Here is a 26,495-nt window from a genome sequence, read left to right on the forward strand (position 1 = left end):
TGTATAAGCGTTATACACCAAGTATTTTAAAAACCAGTTTTATTATCACAATTCCTGCTGTTTGAAAACTGAGTAAAATCTGAAACAGCAGGTGCCGATATAGAAAACAGTGTTGGCTATAAAATCTGCACTGAGCTTCATTAGGTGCAGACATATGTCATATGGTATCTGCAATCGCCAAAACTTCAACTTGGTTGAGATGTAAACTATGCGTCATTACTTTTTAGCTATTGAACCAGTCCTAGTAGAGGAAATGAATGTGAAAGTTTTAATGTTCAAATTCAGAGAGAGCTCTGCACTATGTACGCTGCCATTTTTTAAAAAAATATTTTTAGATTTTGATCGTAAGCTGATTGCCTTGTGTTTGACAAGGGCTGTTTAAAATGACACCTCAAGTATGTTAGGCAAAAAAGTGCAGTTAATCGCAGTTTAATTATTCATATTGCACAAAATATGCCCATCATGCAAATAGTGATCAATAGTAAAACTGATCAAATAGTGAAAGCCACACGTTTGTGCTTGTAGATTGATCGTGGCAATAGCTGGTGTGTAATCATCAGAAGATTTAGTTATTCTTTAGCATGCAGTATCACGTATTAGTGTCTGAAAAGTAGGAAAACAAGAAGCAAACATTCTGAATGTACTACAATGTAGAGCGTCAGTTCCTTATTCGCATTAAAATTTTTTCTCTAGACGGTCATTAAGAAAACCAGAGAAAACTTTCTTTTCATGTCAATAATTTCTGAAATCTTGCATTTCTTTTTATAAAATGAAAGTTTATGCTAAAAAATTGTATAGCTCACGTCTTTTATTGCATCGCAAACAAGCTTCAGAAATAGAAGATTGAGCAACTGGCAGTAGTGGTATCATTTCATCTTCCTGGCAAAAATATATAGGAACCTTGTGTGTACAAACTAAGTTGTCATGATTACTGATCAAGCAACCGCACTGATAAAGTAATATAAAAACACTCGTTAATGTTGTTGTGCCCAGTTTTTTATGCATAACAGGCTTGTGGCAATGAGTAGCGATGGCATTTATTTTAGTCTGATAAGCGCCGTGCAAACGCTAGAAGAAAAGGTCAGTGCCTGTGTTTACCAGAGTGGAGTACGATTTATTTTGATGAATCATCAATTATATGCATAGTGTGTCTTCCGCAAGTCGTGTAGTTTCCATGTATTCTTGGGATTGTGAAATGCTATTGTAAATGCAGTGTCGTAATTTTTTACTTACACATACATTATTGCAAACCTTGGCTGGTTGACCCAGTGCAATGCACCAATTCCAACAGCTTTGCTTATCAATCAAAATCAAAATCTTTATTTCAGTTTGCACATACAAACATACAAACTAGGGATGGCGAGAAAAAAGCAGCGAATTTTACGCCGCTTGACGAGCCTGGCCATCCCCACATGTCAGCAGTAGGGCACTAAGCAGAAACAACCACTGTTCCAGGTCTTGTAAGTAAAACAACCAGGTCTTGTAGGTAGCGAAAAAAAAAAAAAAAAAAAAAAGTGACAAAAAAAAAAAAAAGACCTATGTATCATAATTGACAACAGTAATTTCACTATAAAGCAATAACATAGAATTGGTACAACATATGAAGACATAAGTACATTTGATATTACAATGATACATATTGCCGAATAATGCTCTTGCGAATGGCAGAAAGAGACATAGTATTCAGGCAGTCATAAAATGATGTGTTCAAGAAATTTGGCACAATATAACTCAACATAGAAAAACCATAATTTGTTCTACACTTTGGTAATACATAACTACTTTGGGCTCTAGTATCATATGATGAGTGGCGAAACGTAAGTGGAGCAATTTTAGATAAAAAGGGGTCATTTTTCCTTATTATTCTTTTATAAAAACATGCAAATCTGTAGTCGAATAATTTGTTGACTGGTACAATATTATATTGTAGGAAGATATGTTTAGTGGGCGAATCGTAGGAGCCATTCACAATTGCGCGGAGCATTTTCTTTTGTAGGGCTTGTAGTTTTATTATATTTGACACCGTTGTATTGCCCCAGACTAGTAGGCAATAGCTTATATGGGAATAGAAAAATGCATAGTACAAAGTAAGTTTTGTTTTGGTTGGAAAAATATATCTGTTACGAGAAGTGATTCCAATTATTCTAGAGAGTGTTGTGGAAAGATTATTAACATGTGCGTCCCATGACATTGTATTACTGAATGTTATTCCTAATGATTTAAAGGTGTCCACGCACTCGATCACAGTATCACCTAGGTATAAGCAGGGAGGTAGAAACACTTGTTTTCTTTTAGGTAGGAAAAGTACTGCTTTCGTTTTCTGTTTGTTTATTTTCAAAGAGTTAACTGAAGACCACATAGCAAGTGATGAGAGCGCATCGTTTGCAATTTTTTCTAAGTGTCCTATGTCATTAGAGGAAAAAAATAGGCTGGTGTCATCTGCATATATAATGTATTTCGCATGAGTGCTGATATTAGGAATATCATTTATATATACATTAAATAGCAGCGGCCCCAAAATGCTACCCTGAGGGACGCCATTTGAAATACTTAGAGTCTGTGAAGCGCAATTGTTAATGACTACGTATTGAGACCGTGAGCCCAGGTATGACTTCAATAGGTTAAGGGCGTGTCCACGTACACCGTAGTGCTCTAATTTTGCAAAAAGAATATCATGATTTAAGCAGTCGAAGGCTTTGCTGAAATCAACAAAAATACCAAGAGTTAAGAGCTGTGTCTCAAAATTTTTTAATATATATTCTTTTTGAACAAGTAGCGCATGTTCCGTAGATCTGTTTTGCGTAAAGCCATATTGACAGTCAGTTATTACGGAATGTTTAAGAAGAAAGCCGTTGAGTCGAACGCGGATTAGTTGTTCTAACCCCTTAGAGAAATACGGAAGAATAGACACTGGCCTGTAGTTTCCCAAAACGTTGGCGTCTCCTTTCTTATAAATCACGGTCACCCTGGCTAGTTGCATATCAGCAGGAAAATGAGCTGTTGTAAGCGCGGTGTTATAAATGTGTGTTAGACAAGGCGTAATTATATCAAGAACATACTTCACTGGCCGACTTTGAATATTGTGCGTATCAAGACTAGAGGTATCTTTTAACTTTCTGCATATAGAAAAAACTTCCGTTTCATCTGTTGGTGCAAAAAATAAGGATGGTCCTAGTTTGTCGCCTAGAAAACTAGAGATTCCAGCATTGAAATCACTGTGACCTACCTCAGAGAAAAATTTATTAAAAGTGTTAGCGAGATGCGAGCCGGACGTTTCGTTGCCTTCAATTACTAAACTTGTTATATTTCTGCCGATCGTGTTTCTATTTAAAAGCATGTTTAAGCATCTCCATTTTTCTTTTGGCTTTTTAGAAAGATTTTTGTCGAATAAGTTATTGTAATAAGCAGTTCTTGCTACTCTAATTTCTCTATTCAAGCGGTTGCGCAGTGATTTGTACTGTGCTAGTACGTCGGTGTCTCTCGTTTTAATGAACACCGCAAACATCTTGTGTTTCTTTTTAACTTGTCGTGTAAGCTGACTGGTCATCCAGGGTTTACGGGCATTCTTAGGTGCATTTATAGTAACAATGGGAAAACACGCGTTGTATAACAAAAGAAACATTTCTAGGAATTTGCTGTAAGCACCGTCAGCTGTATTTTCTTTGTATACTGGAGCCCAATCCACTAAAGCAATGCGGCTCCTGAATTGTTCGAGCCTCTCTTGAGACAAAAGTTGCCGCTGAGTTTTTGTATTTGCTTTTGAATCGATTTGCTTTTGCAGAAACAAGAAAATAGGCAAGTGGTCACTTATATCGACTGCTATGCGGCCGGAAAGGAACGCACTATTGCTATTAGTAATTATAAGGTCCAGCAGTGAAGAGCAAGTAGCAGTGATTCGTGTAGGACTACTAATTACACTGTGAAAACCGGCAGCCTGGATGATTGATGACAACTGTTGCTGCGCGGGGCTGGGAGTGCTCATATCTATGTTGAAGTCTCCAGCTATACAAGAAGAGAATTTTTCTGAATTGAAAAAGAATATCTCGCGTTCAAAGTAATAAAAAAATGTGGATAAATTTCCCTGAGGGCGGCGATAAAGGACTGAGAATGTTTGACAGGCCGACTTCACAGTTAGCATTTCTATGTCCTCGTTACAAAAGCAGTGTTCAGATAGCAGTTCACAGACATAGGTGTTTTTCACTAGTAGCGCAACACCTCCCCCACGCTTCGCTGTACGGTTAACATAAAAAGAATTATAGCCGGGCATGCGCAAAACATCCGTTTCATGACGGTACCACGTTTCAGTTAAACAGATGACGTCAAACGAGTTTGTTAAGCCTGCCAAAAAATGGGTCAGTTGATCAGCTTTGTTCACAGCAGATTGCATGTTGAAATGTATTATTTTCAACTTGTTTTTGTCTGTGGCAGCATGTGTATAAAGCTGTGAAGGCGTGAAAAGAGGTGTGGTACCCGGGCAATTTTCCAGAGGCGAGAAAAGAGCAAACAGGTCATGTATGAGTAGTTATGGCATCGAACTAAGTCATTCTCGACAAATCAGCTTGGCAGTTGATCCGAATGACATCGGAGGTCTCCGTTTTGCGTGCTAGTATGCTGCCGTTCTTTGTCCACACGTATTTCCAAGACATTTCCCTTTTCTTCCCGATAGCTGCGCCAAGAAGGCGTTTGTTGTGTGGTGTCAAATGTTCATTGACGTAGATCCGCTGTTTGGGCCCCGTGAAGTCAATATCAGAAGTTGACAGGTTTGCTTTCTTTGCTGCCTCAAGAAAATGGTTTCGTTTGGTTCGGGTCGTGAATCTGATAATAAGATTAGCATCGTTACTATTTTTGGTCTTGACGCTATGGGCAATGTCAATGTCTGCTAGGTCGAGAGGAATCTTGATAGTTTGCGCAATCCTCAAGGCCATCTCCGCGGCTCTGTCTTTAACCGTGAGTGGCAAGCCCTTTATTTCTACATTATTGAGCCTGCTGTATTGCTCTAGTTCTAGGATTTTGCTTTCAGCTTTATCTAGCCTTTCGGTTAGGTCCTTGTTTTCTTGCCTTAAAATGGCACAATCCTCTCTTGTCCTCTTGACCTCAGCAGTCAGAGTTTTCAGTTCCGCTAGAGCACTTTTGAAATCATCAGCTGTGCTAGAACAAAATGTTATGCTCTGATTCATCGTTCGGATTTCAGCGCGCATTTCGCGCTTGAAGTCTTCAATAGCCTTTACAACATCAATCGCGGGAGGCATGGTGAAACTAAATTGCAATACAAACACTCAGTCGGCAGTGGCAAAAAAAAAAAAAAAAAAAAAAAAAAAGGTGGTGTACACCTATGTACTGGTGCACTCACCTATGCAGCACAAATCAATAGCATGGAACAGTTAGTCGCTTGCTCAGCGTGCCACCGCCGACTGGACGGCCGATCCGATGAAGGGGTCTTTTTGTAGCTTCGGTAGCAGGTGACGTCACGATGCTGCTGGTGCTGACCTCTCTCGTAGGCGTAGATGACACAGTGTGCTTGCGCACGCGTCCACGGCCACAGCTTCCTGGTGTGATGTCAGCAGCCCTATGCAGCACAAATCAATAGCATGGAACAGTTAGTCGCTTGCTCAGCGTGCCACCGCCGACTGGACGGCCGATCCGATGAAGGGGTCTTTTTGTAGCTTCGGTAGCAGGTGACGTCACGATGCTGCTGGTGCTGACCTCTCTCGTAGGCGTAGATGACACAGTGTGCTTGCGCACGCGTCCACGGCCACAGCTTCCTGGTGTGATGTCAGCAGCCCTATGCAGCACAAATCAATAGCATGGAACAGTTAGTCGCTTGCTCAGCGTGCCACCGCCGACTGGCGGTGGCACGCTTGCTCTTATACACTATTTGTCGCTCTTATACACTATTTACCAAGTGGTATTCACTGTCAATGCGTCATGTTGGCAAAACATATCTTCTGGTGCGGGTTGTTGTAGGCAACAGCCCTGACAGCTTCTGGCATCTCAAAAACTTGGTAGGATTAGCATTGTAAGTGGCACAGCATAGCAATGGTGCCTGTGTTATGGCAGAAAACTGGAAACTATAAGCATTGTTGTTTGGTTTCCTGTGAAATATCTGAAAGCGTTCATACCCACACACATGTTCCCACATACGTTGTTACAAACACAGTGAACTTGTGGATTAGCACAAGCGGACTGTGCATATAAAAGAATCCCAATTCAGCAGAAATAGAACTGGTATTTTCCAGATGAGAGCTTCTCATATCATGCAGGTTGTTTTCGGTATGTGATCCTACTTACGTTTAAATTTGGCACACATTTTCATGCAGTGTTAACAGCCAAATTCCAGCAATCGAAGCCAAGCTCCATGCCATGGAGAGAGACAAAGACAAGGATCTAGGTCAGTGCTTGCTTGCTACACCTCCTGCCCCATCATGGCCTGCATCAGTGGAGCAGCCTGAGAACCTGCACTAACCAAGACCATACCGTCACCTCCAGAAGGCATCAAAATGACGTAATACGACTGTGCTACATGTATAGTTCAGTTGAACATAACATTATTCTTGTCACCTCACCCGAGACTGCCATCTTCAACCCAATTTTCAGCACTCGTTTGTACAAATTCTGTGCTACATTTTGCAGTGTGATCAGTCATGAACCTTTCCTGAATGTGTTCTTGTACTGGACTCGCTTTACATTGTCATTTCAGAACCCTTGAATAGATTACACTGAAGACAAGTGTAAATTGAAAAGATGAAATATATTTCTTATTGCCAAAAGTGGGCTGGAGAGCCCTGATGTTTTGTTCACTGTCAAAAAAAATGTTGGCTTGGGGCAGATTCAACGGCTCCAATTAGTTTACAGCTCAATTTTGGTATGGCGATCTAAAAGCTTATATAAGGGTTTACAAACTATTTAGTAACACTGACTTGCTATGGAACATAAAACTTAATATTCTTATGTGGCGACACATTCCCACAGTAGTATCACTTTTTATCTATGGTGCACGAGTAAGTTTTGCCACAAGAGAGATTCCTTTCACATGCAAAATAGTAATATGTTTATTGTTGTAGTGCTACAGTACGCATACTCAAATAAAGCCTTTTAACAGGAATACCGAGCAAAATAGAGGGTGGAAGTGCTGCGCCAAACCGCTTTTGCTTCACCATACTGCTCCAAATTGCATTATTTCACCGAAACTGCTAGCGCACTTTCTTTGGTGCCTTTATGTACCATCATCCGCGACAAGGCAAGCCCAAGCGAGTGTCTATCATCATCATCATCATCATCATCATCATCATCATCATCATCATCATCATCATCATCATCATCATCATCATCATCACCTGATTCGCCCTCCGTAACGCTGGTGATGGCGCGAAACAGCAATCTCGCCTGAAGGACGAAGCAATGAATGCTATGACAATTATTTGGAACGTTATGCAAAGTAGGGCTTTCAGCTAACTTTTTTGCATCCGATTCGTCTTATGTGTTTTCCGGCGCACCCATTTTTTTCTGTACTTTAGTGTTTGTCTTAAGAGTGTATCAGTACCTGCCATTTCATAATATTTTTATTTTATGTTTTTATATTCACAGAGTATTACTATTATTCCTGCTGGTGCAAATCTCACTTGGAGGCAAGTGCAGAAAATAGTGGCCGTCCCATCGAAGCTCTATAAAACCTCTGGAGTGGCAGTCCCACCTCCGTCAATGGGAGCATGTGAAGCCACCAGCAGCCGTATTGCTATAATCGCGGACCTTTTTTTTTTCGTGACAAAGCAGCCAATGCTACAGAGCCAAATCGTGCATATCCTACCACTAATGAATGTAGTCCTAAATTGGTGTCTTTGTTTTCGACGCAACATATGAAAATTTTGCCTTCTTTTTTTCCATATTGCTCCTTGACACAGGACATAGCTCACACCGGTAAGATATTTATATTTGTTTTAATTTATTTGTTGTGACAGCATGTTTCTGAACGCGTAAAGAATTTGCACCTTTTACACCTGGAATGCCAAGGGTGTCTTTATTGATATGAAATGCTGGCCGCGCACAGCCATCACTTTTCACGGCGGTACGGGACGCTTTACATACCGGAATACTTCGCGGAGAGGTACATGTGCAGAAGGTTTGCCCCAGGAGCTTTCCCTTCATTGCCAAGACAAATTGTCCGCGAGTACAGAGTGAAAACGAACAAGACCGCCATAGACTGCAATGGAATATGCGCGGCGTCGCGTTGGTTTGCAGTCCCAACATAAAAATTGACATTTAAGCCACTTTGAGGTCAAATGTACAAACACTTGCCTTTTCTCGATTATAAAACAAATTATTTCATGCACGAATTGTCAGCTGGAGGCTTTCAGAATAAACAGTTGTCATAGGGACGCTTCGCATATCGTGGTTGCTGGTGCAACGTATTCCCACTTGTGTTTATGGGAACGAGGTTTTTTTGTGATATAACGGTGTCAGTTCTCAAGGAGAAAACAAAAGCTAATTGGAAATAGACTATTCACTCTAGATAAGCACAGATCCATCACACAACATTTCACTAACAGAAGGATGAAAGTTTGGGCAATTGATGATCATGTCATTTCTGTTAGGCACAGCGCACAATTTTAAACAAAAAAAACAACAAAGAGAACAAAACGAGGCAGCTCTTATCTTGTGTTTTCCCTCTCCTATTTGACCTCATCTTCGCTAAATATGCTAGAGGGCCTTGACAAAATGACATTTCATCAGCTCCATGCCAGTCGTTAACTGGGTTGAGGGGTTCAGCTCCACCGCGCACTTTTCTTCAAGAATTTCTCACTTGCACACATCTGTGTGTGTATATATATATATATATATATATATATATATATATATATATATATATATATCCTCCTGAGTTCCAGCTATGGGGATTTGTCCAAAATATTGGACATGAAATACCCCATCACTACAAAGATCTCAGCATGTTTTCTTCCTCAAAAACCACTTGTCCAATATTTTGGACATCTACTGGCGCCCTCCATGAAGTTTTGTCGAAATTGCGCCAGGAGATCGCGAAACAAAGAAGAAAACATGGTGGCGTTCAACAGGGCAATCTTCTAGAAGTTAAACGGCGAAAGTTAAGGTTCACCTCTCTGTTGGTTTTTTTATTATTTGTTAATTTTTGAATAATAGCTTGCAGTTATTCCGGAATTTGTCACAATTTTCTTCAGTAACCTTGCTTTGTGTTGCTTCAGGCCCACTACTTAACGCTTTAATTAAGTTTCAGCATCCAATTAGTTGGACATCACGCCATACCAAAAGCACAAACATCACGGAAATAATAAGCTTCACTTTTTATCTTCGTCATCTACACACCCAGTTGTGAAAGTTTCAGGAAATTCCGTGGACCAAAATCCAACCCGGAAGTCAGGAGGATATATATATGAATTCTAACAAAGAAAAATGCTAAGGAAAGTATAGGGGAGGTGATTAGACCGAATTTTAAGGTAAATGTGAAGAACTTGCCACTATCCTACCAGCCACTTTATTGGGTATATATGTGAATTTAAACCGATTGTCAGTCAGCGACATCTGTAGCCATGGCAGCGAGTGTGGCATACTCTTTTATAAGCCTATGTGGTGTCACATAGCACATGAACTTATTACGAGCTGGCAGCTGACCAGTAGTCCCTCGTATACAATCTAAGGCACCAAGTCTGCCAGTACGAGACCCTCGTTAATGAATACGGGAAAAAAGTGGATACTTAAGGGCTCGTTTTCCGGTGTTTTGACACAATAATAATGAAATCTAACAGACAATAATGGCAAGAAAAGTATTTGGGAGATAATTAAACCAATTTGTAAGGTAAATGGGAAAACGAAAAGTGGGTGAAAAGATGACTTGCCGTGGGCAGGAACCGGAAGGTCGGAGGTTTTTTCCTGTCCACGACAAGTTATCTTTTCACGCACTTTTCTTTCTTCATAATTGGCTTACAATTCGGTCTAATAACCTCCCCTATACTTTCCTTGGCATTATTGTCTGTTAGATTTTATTATCATTGTGTCAAAACACAGGAAAACGAGCCCTTAGGTATCCACTTCTTTCCCTTATATATTTATTGTCAGAGGTAATGGGTAGGAGCCATCAACTGTAGCGTGAAATCGCTTGGAAGTAGAGAAAAAGAGAACATTGCTTCGTGATCTGGGGGCGAGCAAGACGTCGATTCGTAACTTTCTGTTATTTCGTTCGTGGCACTGGTGGAGGTGCTTGGTGGAGGTGCTCCAGATTTTCAGTTGACACACCGAGCTACTTGGAGACAGCTACAGCTCCCACGGCAAGAAGCAGTCGCCGCCTGCGAGGAATATATACCGGACACGGTCCTCTCTCTCAAGACAAGACGGTGACCTCGACTACCTACCAGGTGAGCGAGCGAGTCCTGAGTCAAACCAACGACGCCTATTCTTTTCTGCCGCTTGTTTTTTCATGCACCGCAAACACCACGCCCATTTCATGGAGACATTTTTGAGGATGTTCATGACTGGCCTGACCACTTCGATCGAGTTGCCAACATCAACGAATGGGATGAAGCTCGCAAGCTGCGGAAAGTTTGCGTTGGAAGACTCTGCCAAACGTGGTACGAGAATCACGAGGGTTCCTTTGCGACGTGGCAAGAGTTCAGCCGACAGTTTCGCGATGCGTACCGCAGCGCCGAAAAAAAGAGAGCGGAGCAAGCCATCTCGTCTCGGAACCAACGACCTAACGAGAGAGTTTTAACGATTGTCGAGGACATGCTTCGACTCTTAAAGCGTGCCGACCCTGCAATGTCCGAGGAAAAGAAGGTGCGGCATTTAATGCGTGGTGTAAAAGAGCAGCTCTTCGCCGGTTTCGCGCGCAATCCACCTACGACTGCGGGTTGAGTTCATAAATGAGGCAACCACAATGGAGCCTACTCTCCAGCATCGGTCGTCACAGTATGAACGCCATGACGTCACCATTTCTGCATGTTCTATCGGAGCTCAAAGCGAGAGGCATGCTCTCGCAGAGTTCATAAGAAGCGTCGTGTGGGACGACCTGCGCCAACTCCAAGAAGCGGGATCCCAACCACCCGTAAATCCTCTCGCAGACTTAACCCGAAATGAGATCCGACAGGTGGTCACTTCACTCGCGCCAACAAGGCCTGAGACCCCTGTGCTGACTCATGAGGCCGCCCTGCGATCTCCAGCACCACATGCTTCTGATCCCGCTATGCGGACAATTGATCAGGCTAGCCATCGATTACAGGGCACCTCTTCAACTCCGCCACCCACCTCAAGGTTTCCGAGTGCACCCACTTATTAACGACGCGTCGTCCACCACGTATTTTGCGAGTGTGTGTGTGATGAACAAACGGAAGCAACCGCACGTTGCAGAAGCCGGAGCTTGTTCTCTTGCTGTGTGCGCAGCCGTGCAATTAGAATTAGAGATCGCGTCTCAGTATTAGGGACGACGGGGAAACTGAGTCGCCGCAGGCGGTGCGTTGCCCCCCACCCTTTATGTTTTCACAGCTGATCATGCCGCGTCGATGACGCCCCACGACGGGGACGCTAGGCTTATCCTAGCTGTGTCAGCAATCGTGTACATATGAACAATAAACGTGTCAAGGCTGGATAATTGGAGTACGTCGGATATACACACTCGCGAGCAAGTTCATCGCACACGCACTCGCGAAATGCACGGCGGACGACACGATCTCTTAATTGCACAGCAGCGCACACAGCAAAAGAACGCGCCCCGACTTATGCAACGCGCGTTTTACGTTCATTCCGTTAATTAAAACGTAGCTCACGCACTCGCGAAATGCCCCGCGGACGACACCAAACTAACATAAAAAGCCACTACTACAAAACAATTTTTTCGCCAAATTTGGCAGCAATCTGGCAGCAGTTATTCCCAAAGTCTGGCAACTAAAGTATAAGACACATAACGCATAGAGTTTCTCAATATACACTAGAGGGAACTCTGGCGCTAGTGTCTAAGGGAGCTGCAACACACGGCGCTACAGCGAGAATGGATTGATGGGTAGTCACAGAGGAAGGAAATGTAAGGAAAGGCCCTGACGTCACTCGTTGTGAACCCGCGACGAAGCCGGAAGTTGGCTATATTGACTGGGCAAATTCTCCTCTGTTGTTTACATATGAATGCGAAGGAGAAGGCACGACTCCCTCTCTGTCTCAAAAAGCACGTGGCCTGCGCGCCGCGTGCGCCGGTGCTATTCGAAACCAACGGAACGGATTTCAACACTCTGTCTTGCCGCGATACGCTTGATGAAATCTCAGCGTATGGCTGTTGTACTCTTGCACTGTCGGCGTTTACGATAAACACGGCAAGTTGCACGCTAAGCTTTTTCTTTATTTGATGTGTTCTATGTGAAAATAAAAATGATATTTCGGACATTGCCGCGCGACGAACCAGGCACCGAAATTTGTACAGCTTCTTTCAGATCACTTTTTCCCCCTTTTCCGCTTCTCTTTAGTCTTTTTGAAATTTTCGGTAAGGCTGTGGGCGAGACACAATGATAAAAAATTGTCTTCCATGCAATAAACCCGGAAGTCCGTAATTGTGCCCGTAAAGGCGGCGTCGGTGGAGCTTGTGTGCGTGGCAGCCGGTTGAGTTAGCGATGGCCTCTTTGTTTTCGCCCCTCTTTTGCCCGACGCGCACTGGTTTCTACGGATTTTTGAAAGGCCATGATCTCATTAGGACAAAAGCAGCGAAGACCACTCGAAAACGCGTGGGAACACGTCTCCAGTGTGATTCACGTGCACTAAAAGCTACGCAGAACGGACACCAGGATCGCGTTAGGGCGAAAGGTGGGAAAGTTAGCCGAAGAAATGCGTGATAAAAGGTCTGCAGGAAGCTTCACGCGCTCGACACAGCCGCCAAGGACGGCCGGAAAAGCCAGTTTTTTGGGGGGATTTTTTGATGAAAGTATTTTCGATGGTAGTGTCGTTGACGTCGTTACGTCGCAGCCGAGTTACAGGGTACTAGAAGAATTCTAGTACACTGTACCGTTGTATTTCCATCGGTTGCCATCAACATCGCCTTATCACGTGTTAAAGTTATGGCCAATGGCAGTTTGATACTGGTAAAGTGTGGTGCGTTCAAAAAAAGGCATCAGCTGTCATAATAACAGATTCCCTATCTCTGTGTGCGGCACTTTCTGTTGGTGCTGATAATCACGTAACAAAGGCGTTCCGTGTACTTGTACCTGCGCATTTGAGAAAATTACGATTAGTTTGGTTGCCTGGACATAAAGGTTTGTTTCTAAATGAAATAGCCTACTCCTTAGCTAAGTCGTCAATCAGCGAACCAACTCTACCGCTCTGTCCATCATCCGCTTATGTGACTGCTGCTCGATTCCGATGACGCACGCTTATGGAAGTCTTTAAAGGTTCAGCATTAACAAACTCTACAGAATATCGCCATTTAATATATCCCTTGCGAAGAGACTTTTGCCACTCGAAAACAAGGAGTAGCTATCACAAGGCTGCGTTGCCGGGTACGAAATCTAAATTTCTGTAAACAGAGGTCTGCTCAGACACCTTCGCCACTGTGCGAACTGAAAACAATAGATCATTCCTTTTTGACCTGCAGGCGGTTTAACACATTAAGAAAAACCCTTTTAGAAATACCTTTACGTGGTATTGCTATGGACTTATCTGTGCCTGTCATTTTGTCTTTTGGAGCTTCCAATTCTGATTTCTCTAATGCGACAGTATGCGCTTCCGTCTGGGACTATATTTAGGAAACTAATAGATTGACTGAGTAACCAGTTTTAATATCCTAACATGTCCACATAGTTATATACGTATTAAATCAGATCATTGCTCTATTCTATAAATAAATTCGTTTATGTCACTTTTTTATGCATTACATTAAGCACCACACTTTCCTAGACTATCGGTAATCATTCTAATATACCTCAATTATTCAAATCTGAACAGTAATTTTTAAAATCACTCGATTCTTGGCCGATCCCCCATAGTGGGTATGCGCCACTAACAATAGGTGAACAACAACAACACCAAAAAAAGGCTCACGGCAGCGGCCTCTGTGGCTTCTTGTAGTTCAGTTCTGTGCCTGTGCGAGCTGCATGGAGCTCATTTTCGCAGTTTCGCCTCCTGGGCTTTTTTTTCACACTGCCATGGCTACCAAGAAGCTGGGAAACCAGCACATCCAAGTTTTCGTCTGGTGCCGGTAAGCTTACGACCATTTCGCTTGTTCGTAGCACGTCAAAACCTGTTATCGTGATGTAGGGAACAGCAAAACTAACATTTATTTTAACGTTACGTTAGTTGTCAACAGCGACTCTTGTGCCCTTATTATTGAAGTCGCTTGGGGAAGGTGCAAGGGCACGTGGTGTTTTTTATGGTGTTTTGTTAATTATGACCCGTGCGTTTCTTCTAGGCCTCCAACTGCAACGGAGAGAGGGAACGGCTCCGCCAGAGCTATCGAAGTCATAGAGGAAAGGAAGGAGATCCTTGTAAATGACCGAGTAATGCCGGAACGGACCCTTCGCAAATCTTTCGCGTTCGATAAAATATTTGGGCCTGATTCAAAGCAGGAAAGCATGGGCGCTCTTCCAGACCCGTACTGCTAGTTCTCGGCACTAGTGCCCTTCACGTAAGATTTTTTTTTGTTTATTTGTGTTGTGCAGATCGACGTGTACCGGGCAGTCATGGCGCCCACCATAGCCGAGGTCATTATGGGCTAAAATTGCACAGTTTTTGCGTGAGTGTTCTTGCTGTGGCTGTCTTTTTCCACGTCTTCCTTGACCCATTTTCTTTGTTGGATTTGCAAAGGAACTGCCTACTGCACCGGCAGCCGCTAGAGCAGGCTGCGCAGTATACTTCCGGCACTTCGTCACTTTCGGCTGGCTAGAGTATCGTGACCAAACTGCCGGTATATTTGCTTTAGTGGGGTAGTGCCGGCAGCCGGCACAGTAGACCACGGGGAAGTTTACCGGCACCTGGGATTGTAGACCGCATGAGACCTTGCCGGCCACTTTTGTGAACATGTGTTCTCAAAAGTGGTTACTGAGACCAATTCTGATTCATACAGCTAAAACTCTAAAGCCGATATTTTACAGCTGAAGAATGACTTTTTTCAATATACATGAAGCGACTCAGCATTTAATGTTCGCACAGAAATAATGTGAACAACCTCGCAAAAACAGCTTAACATTCTTTGAACCATGAACACATGGGCAGTGTTCAGTGCTGCCCAACTGTGTTCACTGCTGCCCCCGCAGTCTTCCCTTCTTTGTAGTCCATGTAATGTTGAATGTCAATTTCGTCTACCATTAAAGTGACGGCAGTCTCATGCGACTTCAGTTTCTTATATCCCTGGCCAATGTATTTATGAAATTTCTGATCACCTGATTTATTCTGAGGTGATAGCTTGAAGGACGAGCATACCTTTCTGATAATAATCGGATGTGGCAGAATCGAAGAACCTGATCTCCTCAACAACTTATGAGCGTGGGGAGATATATTGTGCAATATGCAGGCAAGTACCATTGTTTGTGAAGAGTATTGTAATCTCTCTCAACCAACAACACTTGCTGCCTCAAACATTTGAGTGACCTTTCTATTCTCGGAGACATTTTGCTCAATCTTTTTAAAGAGATTTGCTATAAAATCAGCAGCTCCATCAGGGGAAGCTTTGTTGCCAGAAATCGGCTGCAACTTATTCAGTTTGTCAAGTAAATAATTAATATAACTGATGTTATCTGGCACAACACAGTCACCTATGCGTTTTACGAAGTTACTGTGTACACACACAGTGATACGAAGCTCTTCGAACACAGTTGTAGTGACGTGAGGGCCACCGCGCACACCGTCGTCATAAAAACCTGCGGAGCAGCATTCCAAACAATGTGCTGCTCTCCTCTCTGTTTCTACTTTGTCTCTTTCACTCTTGCCCCTTCCGGTGCACCTGCTCTATTTTCGACTATCTAGTTGCAGAATAAAGCATACGCTGTTACTGAAAAAATGTGTTCGTCTCGTACAACCTGGCTCTACATAGTAACAGAGGACTGAAAAACAGGCAAGCACTCATTTACAACGTGCAGGAACGTGGCGCAGTTTGGGGGATAAATAACGATCCACTCATCTAAAATGCATTTTCCTTTTAGGCGTTCCATCATTTCAGGAAAAGACACAAATTTGCGCGGCTTTTGTTTCTCACGCTGGAAGGCTGCGGAGTCTTCAGTAGCATGAGCAAGACTGGGTGCCTCAAGGCGCGCTTTCTTGGCATCTGAAGATTTCCTTGTTAGGAGGGCATCTTGCTTCGACAGATACGAAGGGCAGCCAGGAAATGTAGATGGCACTGATCCAAGGCGCAGACGGGACACCTTTAGGGGAAGTTCAAGCATTTTTCCTGCCCGGTGATTTGTATACAATGATGTACACTCGATACATGACGAGTGGAAGTTTAAGACATATACCTACATTACAGTAGCAAGGATGCGGAGCACAGGATTACCCTTGCGATATAATCAAATAACACAGCGCTTGTCATGGCTCGCTCCCTTATAAACCGCCAATTTATAGTAACAGTAGTGAGAATTAACTTCGTACCTTGTTGTTAACAGTAGGCACAAAATTCCGTCTAGAAGTCGAGCTTATCCATTTCTTGGCGATCATTTCATCGTTCGGGAACGAAAACAATTGCACCTTGTTTTCTGTCTTCTAGTTGCTCGAACACATAGGCACACAATTCTTCTAGTTGCTTGAACACATAGGCACACAATCCTTATTTAGCATGTCGAGACCTGCATGCCGCAGAAGTAGCAGTAGAAAAACAGGACAGGAGCTACTGGTTCAACGAACTGGCCACAAGCAGCAAGAGAGGAAAAGTGCCGTTGGGAACTTGGAAGAAGAAGGGACGGGAGGGTCGGTTTGAGGAGCCGACTCGTAGAACGGCGATCACTAGCGTCACCTGGGAGGGCGTAGGCTTTGAAAATATTTAGCAGGCGTTGGCTTAACTAACTTTGAGGTTTGTCTGTTTTTTATTTCACACAACGACAGAAATGGTCTGCTAGCTTAGACAAGCCTTTCCGTCTCCTTTGCTTTGACCTTTAGCATCGGCGTTATCTGGGGGGGGGGGGGGGCGCGTGTAAATATCCCCCCCACACTTAAGTTCCGCTGTAACAGCTGCATTGTCTCTTTACATCTTGCCATGCCGCTTTTTTTATTTTTGTAAGCAAAGTTAGGACGGATTGAACAATGGTGCTGCATATATTTATCTTCCCAGTTTCTTTGCAGCACACGTACGCATTTCAGATGACTATGTGTTTATAAGTGACACTTTCTTGAATAAGCCTGTTGTACAACCATGCAACGTGAAGCCTTTTAAACATCCTCAATATTATTGTTTGTGCTTTTCGCTTTCTTGCTGGTTTTTGCTTGGACAAAATTATTGCAATCATGCCGGGCACCCTGGCCTACAGAAAAATGCCATCATGAGGGTAGTCCACAAATTTTCTCATAGGTTTGTCCCATTCGATTATAAACATGGCCTCAGTAGGGCAATAACTTCTGCCTGACCCAAGCCCCTCCCCCTTCCCGGTTTCCCCTTCTTTACTGCCCACACGCATGCAGAGCAGTTTTTTTTTTCAGCAAAGCTCAAACACTCTGCCTTATTGCTTTGTTCCCACTTGTCCCTAGGTGTTTGTTTTTCTTCTTTAAGCGTGAATTATCTCGTCAAAATTACCTGTTTTATCTGTACCACCACTAGTCTGCAGTGCTTCTGTAGCTTGCTTGTCACCGCTCTATTTAAAAATTTCAGATACGGTCAAACAAGTACAGGCAAGACCTTCACCATGGAAGGCGACAAATCGAATGTGAACTTGGGCTGGGCTGACGACCCCTTGGCTGGCATCATTCGACGCACGCTACAGCAGCTGTTTGAAGAGCTGCAGTCGCAAGATCTTGAGTTCACCATCAAGGTGTCCTTACTTGAGTTGTACAATGAGGAGATTGAGTTGTAAAATGAGGCGTCGCAATGGAAATATTGAAAATGAAATTTTCTGGTTCTTCAAGCAAGTGCGTTAAACTGTCAAATTAGAATATTAATGGCAGAAGTGCCTTTGGTGCTGCTTGGTTGCAAACTCTCAGACCAACTATGGACTGGCCAGCGTGCACTTGACGCTGTGCAAGAGCGAGAGCTCTCAGTGAACAGTAAGAAGCCTAATTTAAGCAAATGGGCCTTCCCATCCACACAAAAAAAATATTTTATTCTTATCAATGGCAGTGGCTGAAAAAGCCTGCTAGAAACTTGAAGTATCGTACTAAGGCTGTAATAGGTTGTAAGTATATTGTAATAAGATGGTACGGTTTCATAAGTGTTGTGTCTACTTCTTGTGCTCTAGTTAGGATTACTTTGATTATTATGCTATAAACCTATTATTATCAGGCTAAGCATTGCTGCAAAGCAGTGACCATTTGCATAGCGACCGTGCATCTACTCTAACGGCACTCTCCAATTTTAAACGTGCACTGGAACCAGCCGGCCCCATGCTGCTAAGCAAACTTTAAACGCCCCCCCCCCCCCCCTCTCGTGCAGAGTGTGGGTATTTTCGGACTTTGGCTAGTAAGCACCCATTTTTCTGGATTGTAACTGTCTTATGTAAAGAGAGTTGACTCCATTCATTCAAAAAATTTCACTCCTTGCCAACCTCTCCTATGTGCTTATTGCAGGAAGTTCTTTCCGGTGCAGTTAGATTTATTATTCTTTTGTAAGCACCAGGCTTTGCGGTGCTTATACACTAATTTCAGTTAGCCTGAGGTAGAGGGACACTAAAGACAAATATAAATTGGCTTTCATTGTTCAAAGAGTGGTCTAGAAACATCATAGTGGCAGTTTTGTGCAAAGAAAGTACGTATTTTGAAATAAAATCTTGTTTGAGCGGTTCGCATGGTGTTATCGCACTTCAAATCACCCGCCTGAAAGTGGTCTTTCTGACGTGGCTGTTGCCGTGCCCAACAGTGCTCGCTTTTACTGCATGGATGCCAACACTATTAGCAGCAGAACGAAAGTAGCAGCGCCAAGGCAGCAGCAAAGGCCATTGAACTATATCCTCCTAGCTTGGTTGAATTGAATTCCGCTAGATGGCACCATTTATCCAGCCTAACCAAGCAAACACGGAACTATCGAACCACTCACGCCAGTTGTTATAGTATCGCCAAGCGGTTCTTTCTATAAATCAAGCAGGAACGAACAAGCAGCACTTTATTAGGTCTCTTGATGCACAGAAATTTTTTGTATTGCAGCAGTTTGATTACTAGTGAACAATTGTAGTCGGACGCTCTTGCATCATCCATATGATTTTCGAAATTTCCCACTTGCGGGGCACGTCATGTGATATATTTCGCTTGAATTCTCGTTAAGTAGGGCACTGCTGCTGATAATATTGCCGTTTTACATGTTATTATACATTGAGTTTTCTCTCTGACATAAATTATTTGCTTTTAGTGGTGCCTCTAAGACGAATGGAGATGTCGTTTCTTTTGCACTTGATCACCACTGGAATTGCCTGGCGTCCTATTGCCTTCTTATTCTAAGCTCATTTTTTTCACCCGTGTGCACATAGCATTTCATTGTTTTTGTTTTGCTTTTTTTTCTACTAATGTTTGGCTGTACCGTGGAACGGGAATATCGGAAATAAATAATCGCTGATCTCTCTATTGCACTGCTTATCTGGCAACTCCATTTAGGAAGAACGGATAGGAAAGAAGAATAAAAGAGTGAGCCGACGGAAGACATCCAAGGTGGGCGTATCGCTAGTCTAAGATTTAATATTTATGGGGTCCTAGCGAACCACTTGACCCTGTTCACGAGAAATTTCTGGTCTCCAAGGCTTGATCCTGCAAGCTGGGCCTCCCACCTCTGGACGTTAGGCCTTATGATAGGCAACACCTACGGGTGGTGCGCATACTCCTATACCTCCCTGTCCTTCCTTCCTCTTCTTCCTCCCATACCATACGGTGGTGGTTACTGGTTGCTGAGTGGAAGTTAGCTTATGGATACATGCAAATACATCATGGCCCGGTGAAGGAATGCTCTTGTCCTTAAACATCAAGCTGGCAGACTGCATCTAATAAAAACAAATTTAGGTTTTTTTTTCGGCTTTGTGGTTCATGATATTTTCAGCTGAGCTTTGAACAAGTTTTGCTGCTTTATGTAAGCAGATGAATCCCTGCAGTGGCATAGTCGTTATTGCACTTGGCTGCTCGCCTGAAAGATGGCCAGTTCGATCGCAGTCACGGTGCTCTCGTTTCATTAGTGGCAAAGTAATAATTATTATTAATTGTTGGGGCATTACGTGAAGGACTCTAGAGAAATTTCGGACTACCTGGGTTTCCCTAAATGTGCATCTGAATCTGATCACATGGACTTCCAGCATTTTGCCTCCATTGAATGGGGGCGCAAGTGCTAGAGGGCAGTGCCCTGTGCCCATTACAGTGGACATCAAAGATCCACGTGTGTTTGAAATCACTCCACTACAACGTGTCATAGCTTGAGTCACTTTAGTGGATTGAATCTCACAAACCAGCCAACAATCTAAAACTAATCGTGTGAGACCATCTGTATTTACATCTAAATGTTTTCTTGCAACAGGGATGTCATTAGAATAATTTAAGGTGGTGTGATATTCTGCTTCCAGCACGGGAACGTCTTTTCTGGGAGTTCACTGTTTCTGCTGTATTTTTTTAGGGCTCGGTGATATTCCCGGGGCTCGAGGAGATCACGGTGCACAACCGCGAAGAAGCGTTCTTCATCCTCCAAAAGGGTGCCGCAAAACGTCAAATTGCAGCTACACTTCTCAATGCAACGTCTTCGCGAAGCCACACAGTAGTCTCGGTCACAGTTCACACTCCCGAGACAACGGACGATGGCGAGGAGCTAGTAGAAACTGAAAACTCAACCTCGTGAGTAATGGTGTCACCGACTTTAACACCCGAAAAGCATTCTCGCATGTGCTGTTAACTTAGTTCCTTTGTTTCCTATGCAATGTTGACTCTAAAAATTCTCAATTTGTCCCCTAAGATCTCTGCATTTACCTCTCCACTTTAATTGGGTGAAATTGTCTGTGCAGCTATTGCATTTTTCTTGTTCATTTTATCACCTCAGTATAACAGAAACACAGTTTCTTCTTGCCTGTTTTTCGTATCGGTTTATTTCTCCTCAAGCCTGCATTGATTTGTTTTTCGTCCCATTTCACACCAAAGTAGATCTTGCGGGCAGTGAGAACATTGGCCGATCAGGTTCCATTGAGAGGAGAGCGCGTGAAACAGGTAAGTTTCTTGTTCTTCGGAGACATGTGGAGTACGTACCTCTGGTAATCGAAACGGCACATTTCGTTGTATTCTGTATGCTTAAAAAGCATTTGATCCATTTTTGTCAGTTTTGATGGTATTATTATGCTATGGGTTAAAATTTGAGTGTATTTCTCAACCTCATTTTGATGAGGGCTCAAAAGAATTCTGTCTACTCTATGATATGTGCCTCCAACTGCGTTGTGGTTCTGGCACGTAACATACTTGAATTTATTTTCAGAGTTTATATAAGTGTAAAGTTTATAATTTTAATTGTAATTAGTAGAAAAAAGGTGCTGATAGCACTGCTTATTTTTTAGGAACGCAATCAGAATTTTCCTGTGTATAAATGCATAAATAATTATACTAAAGTATTTCTCGCAGTACCGGTGTCTCAGTTTTCTATGCGTTTACTCTGCACTATCCCGGTTTACTTGTTGTACCTTAAGCCCTTGCATGCACTTTGTCACTTGTCAAGTATGCATGTTTTGATGTTCAAGGTATGGTGTCTCATTGCCATTTGCATGACTCTCGCAGGCATTATCGACCAGTCTCTAATGACTCTGGGTCGTGTCATACCTGCTCTAGTTGACAAGGCACCGCATGTTCCCTACAGGTATTTGTGGTCCAACATATTTTAATTTACACAGCCTTTGTTTGTGCATGATACCGCCCACAACGTTGTGGGATTTTCCAACTTGAGGTTTTTGTAAAAATGTGACGTGATTGTATAAGCGTTATACACCAAGTATATTAAAAACCAGTTATATTATCACAATTCCTGCTGTTTGCAAAACTGAGTAAATCTGAAACAGCAGGTGGTCGATATAGAAAACAGTGTTGGCTATAAAATCTGCACTGAGCTTCATTAGGTGCAGACATATGTCATATGGTATGTCAGATGTAAACTGTCAGATGTCAGATGTAAACTATGCGTCATTACGTTTTAGCTATTGGACCAGTCCTAGTACAGGAAATGAATGTGGAAGTTTTAATGTTGAAATTAAGAGAGAGCTCTGCACTATGTACGTTGCCATTTTTAAAAAAAATATTTTTAGATTTTGATCGTAAGCTGATTGCCTTGTGTTTCACAAGGGCTGTTTGAAATGACACCTCAAGTATGTTAGGCAAATAAGTGCAGTTAATCGCAGTTCAATTATTCATATTGCATAAAATATGCCCATCATATATAGTGATCAATAGTAAAACTGATCAAATAATTAAAGCCACACGTTTGTGCTTGTAGATTGATCGTGGCAATAGCTGTTGTGTAATCATCAGATGATTCAGTTATTCTTTAGCATGCAGTATCACGTATTAGTGTCTGAAAAGTAGCAAAACAAGAAGCAAACATTCTGCAAGTACTACAATGTAGAGCATCAGTTCCTTGTTGGCATTAAAATTTTTCTCTGGACGGTCATTAAGAAAACCAGAGAAAACTTTCTTTTCATGTCAATAATTTCTGAAATCTTGCATTTCTTTTTATAAAATGAAAGTTTATGCTAAAACATTGTATAGCTCAGGTCTTTTATTGCATCGCAAACAAGCTTCAGGTATGGGAGATTGAGAAATTGGCAGTAGTGGTATCATTTCATCTTCCTGGCAAAAATATATAAAAACCTTGTGTGTACAAACTAAGTTGTCATAATCAATGTTCAAGCAACCGCACTGGCAAAGTAATATAAAAAACGCTCGTTAATGTTGTTGTGCCCAGTTTTTATGCATAAACAAGTTGTGGCAATGAGTAGCGAGGGCATTTATTTTAGTCTGATAAGCGCTGTGCAAACGCTAGAAGAAAAGGTCAGTGCCTGTGTTTACCAGAGTGGAGTACGCTTTATTGTGATGAATCATCAATTATATGCATAGTGTGACTTGCTCAAGTCGTGTAGTTTCCATGTATTCTTGGGATTATGAAATGCTTTTGTAAATGCAGTGTCGTAATTTTTTACTTAAATATACATTATTGCAAACCTTGGCTGGTTGACCCAGTGCAATGCACCAATTCCGACAGCTTTGCTTATTGTAGCTCTTATACAGTCTTTACCAAGTGGTGTTCACTGTCAATTCGTCATGTTGGCAAAACATATCTTCTGGTGCGGGTTGTTGTAGGCAACAGCCCTGGCAGCTTCTGGCATCTCAAAAAATTGGTGGGATTAGCATTGTAAGTGGCACAGCATAGCAATGGTGCCTGTGTTATGGCAGGAAACTGGAAAGTATAAACTTTGTTGTTTGGTTTCCTGTGAAATATCTGAAAGCGTTCATACCCACACACATGTGCACACGAACATTGTTACAAACGCAGTGAACTTGTGGATTAGCACAAGCGGACTGTGCATATAAAAGAATCCCAATTCAGCAGAAATAGAACTGGTATTTTCAAGATGAGAGCTTCTCATACCACGAAGGTTGTTTTCGGTATGTGATCCTACTTACATTTGAATTTGGCACACATTTTCATGCAGTGTTAACAGCCAAATTCAAGCAATCGAAGCCAAGCCCCATGCCATGGAGAGAGACAAAGAGAGGGACCTAGGTCAGTGCTTGCTTGCTACACCTCCTGCCCCATCATGGCCTGCATCAGTGGAGCAGCCTGAGAACCAGCACCAACACAGACCATACCGTCACCTCCAGAAGGTACCAAAATGACGTTATCCCACTGTGCTACATGTATAGTTCACTAGAACATAACATTATTCTTGTCACCTCACCCAAGACTTCCATCTTCAACCCATTTTTCAGCACTCGATTGTACAAATTCTGTGCAACCTTTTGCAGTGTGATCAGTCATGAACATTTCCTGAATGTGTTCTTGTACTGGACTCGCCTTACATTGTCATTTCAGGCCCCTAATTGGATTACGCTGAAGAAAAGTGTAAATTGAAAAGATGAAATATATTTCTTATTGCCAAAAGTGGACTGGAGAGCCCTAATGTTTTGGGCACTGTCAAAAAAATGTTGGCTTGGGGCAGATTCAACGGCTCCAATTAGTTTACAGCTCAATTTTGGTATGGCGATCTAAAAGCTTATATAAGGGTTTACAAACTATTTAGTAACACTGACTTGCTATGGAACATAAAACTTAATATTCTTATGTGGCGACACATTCCCACAGTAGTATCACTTTTTATCTATGGTGCACGAGTAAGTTTTGCCACAAGAGAGATTCCTTTCACATGCAAAATAGTAATGGGTTTACTGTTGTAGTGCTACAGTACGCATACTCAAATAAAGCCTTTTAAAAGGACTACCGAGCGAAGATAGAGGGTGGAAGTGCTGCGCCAAACCGCTTTTGCTTCACCATGCTGCTCCAAATTGCATTATTGCACCGAAACTGCTAGCGCACTCTCTTTGGTGCCTTCATGTACCATCATCCACGACAGGGCAAGCCCAAGCGAGTGTCTATCATCATCATCATGATCATCATCATCATCATCTTCATCATCACCACCTTATTCGCCCTCCGTGACGCTGGTGATGGCGCGAAACAGCAATCTCGCCTGAAGGACGAAGCAATGAATGCTATGGCAATTAATTGGCACGTTATGCGAAGTAGGGCTCTCAGCTAACTTTTTTGCATCCGATTCGTCTTATGTGTTTACCGGCGCACCCATTTTTTCTGTACTTTAGTGTTTGTCTTAAGACTGTATGAGTACCTGCCATTTCAAATTTTTTTTATTTTATGTTTTTATATTTACAGATTATTACCATTATTCCTGCTGGTGCAAATCTCACTTGGAGGCAAGTGCAGAAAAAGAGTGGACGTCCCATGGAAGCTCTATAGAACTTCTGGAGTGGCAGTCCCACGTCCGTCAATGGGAGCATGTGAAGCACCAGCAGCTGTATTGCTATAATCGCGGACCTTTTTTTTTCGTGACAAAGCAGCCAATGCTACAGAGCCAAATCGTGCACATCCTACCACTAATGAATGTAGTCCTAAAATGGTGTTTTTGTTTTCGACGCAACATATAAAAATTTTGCCTTCTTTTTTTCTATATTGCTTTTTGACACAGGACATAGCTCACACCAGTAAGATATTTATATTTGTTTTAATTTATTTGTTGTGACAGCATGTTTCTGAACGCGTAAAGAATTTGCACCTCTTACACCTGGAATGACAAGCGGCGTCTTTATTGATATGAAATGCTGGTCGCGCACAGCCATCACTTTTCTCGGCGGTACGGGACGCTTTAAATACCGGAATACTTCGCGGAGAGGTACATGCGCAGAAGGTCTGCCTTAGGAGCTTTCCCTTCATTGCCAAGACAAATTGTCCGCGAGTACAGAGTGAAAACGAACAAGACCGCCATAGACTGCAATGGAATATGCGCGGCGTCGCGTTGGTTTGCAGTCCCAACATAAAAATTGACATTTAAGCCACTTTGAGGTCAAATGTACAAACACTTGCCTTTTCTCGATTATAAAACAAATTATTTTATGCACGAATTGTCAGCTGGAGGCTTTCAGAATAAACAGTTGTCATAGGGATGCTTCGCATATCGTGGTTGCTGGTGCAACGTAGTCCCACTTGTGTTCATGGGAACGAGGTTTTTTTGTGATATAACGGTGTCAGTTCTCAAGGAGAAAACAAAAGCTAATTTGAAATAGACTATTCACTCTAGATAAGCACAGATCCATCACACCAACATTTCACTAACAGAAGGCTGAAAGTTTGGGCAATTGATGATCATGTCATTTCTGTTAAGCAAAGCGCATATTTTTAAACAAAAAATACAAAGAGAACAAAACGAGGCAGCTCTCATCTTGTGTTTTCCCTCTCCTATTCGACCTCATCCTCGCTAAATATGCACGAGGGACTTGACAAAATGACATTTCATTAGCTCCATGCGAGTCGTTAACTGGGTTGAGGGGTTCAGCTCCACCGCGCACTTTTCTTCAAGAATTTCTCACTTGCACACATCTGTATATATATATATATATATATATATATATATATATATATATATATATATATATATATATATATATATATATATATATATATATATATATATATATATATATATATATATATATATGAAATCTAACAGACAAAATGATAAGGAAAGTAAAGTATAGGGGAGGTGATTAGACCAAATTGTAAGGTAAATGTGAACAAGTTGCCATTCGCAGAAACCGAACCTGCGACCTTCGAATAACGCGTTTGATGCTCAACCACT

At 42.3% G+C, this 26,495-nt stretch overlaps 2 protein-coding genes and 1 pseudogene across 2 annotated transcripts; 1 reads left to right on the top strand and 2 right to left on the bottom strand.

Moving 5' to 3' along the window:
* Positions 1-1,542: 1,542 nt before the first annotated feature.
* Positions 1,543-5,836, bottom strand: LOC142776110 (uncharacterized). Its single transcript, XM_075879090.1, has one exon. The coding sequence runs from the start codon at positions 4,385-4,387 to the stop codon at positions 1,625-1,627; it is 2,763 nt and encodes a 920-aa protein (XP_075735205.1). The 5' UTR covers positions 4,388-5,836; the 3' UTR covers positions 1,543-1,624.
* On the bottom strand, positions 4,536-5,249 carry LOC142775251 (uncharacterized). Its single transcript, XM_075876599.1, has one exon. The coding sequence runs from the start codon at positions 5,247-5,249 to the stop codon at positions 4,536-4,538; it is 714 nt and encodes a 237-aa protein (XP_075732714.1).
* An 8,305-nt stretch (positions 5,837-14,141) lies between the features above and the next one.
* LOC142775252 (kinesin-like protein KIF11) lies at positions 14,142-24,082 on the top strand (annotated as a pseudogene).
* The last annotated feature ends 2,413 nt before the right edge of the window (positions 24,083-26,495 follow it).

The sequence above is a fragment of the Rhipicephalus microplus genome, chromosome X, assembly GCF_043290135.1.
Source record: "Rhipicephalus microplus isolate Deutch F79 chromosome X, USDA_Rmic, whole genome shotgun sequence".
Classification (NCBI taxonomy): domain Eukaryota; kingdom Metazoa; phylum Arthropoda; class Arachnida; order Ixodida; family Ixodidae; genus Rhipicephalus; species Rhipicephalus microplus.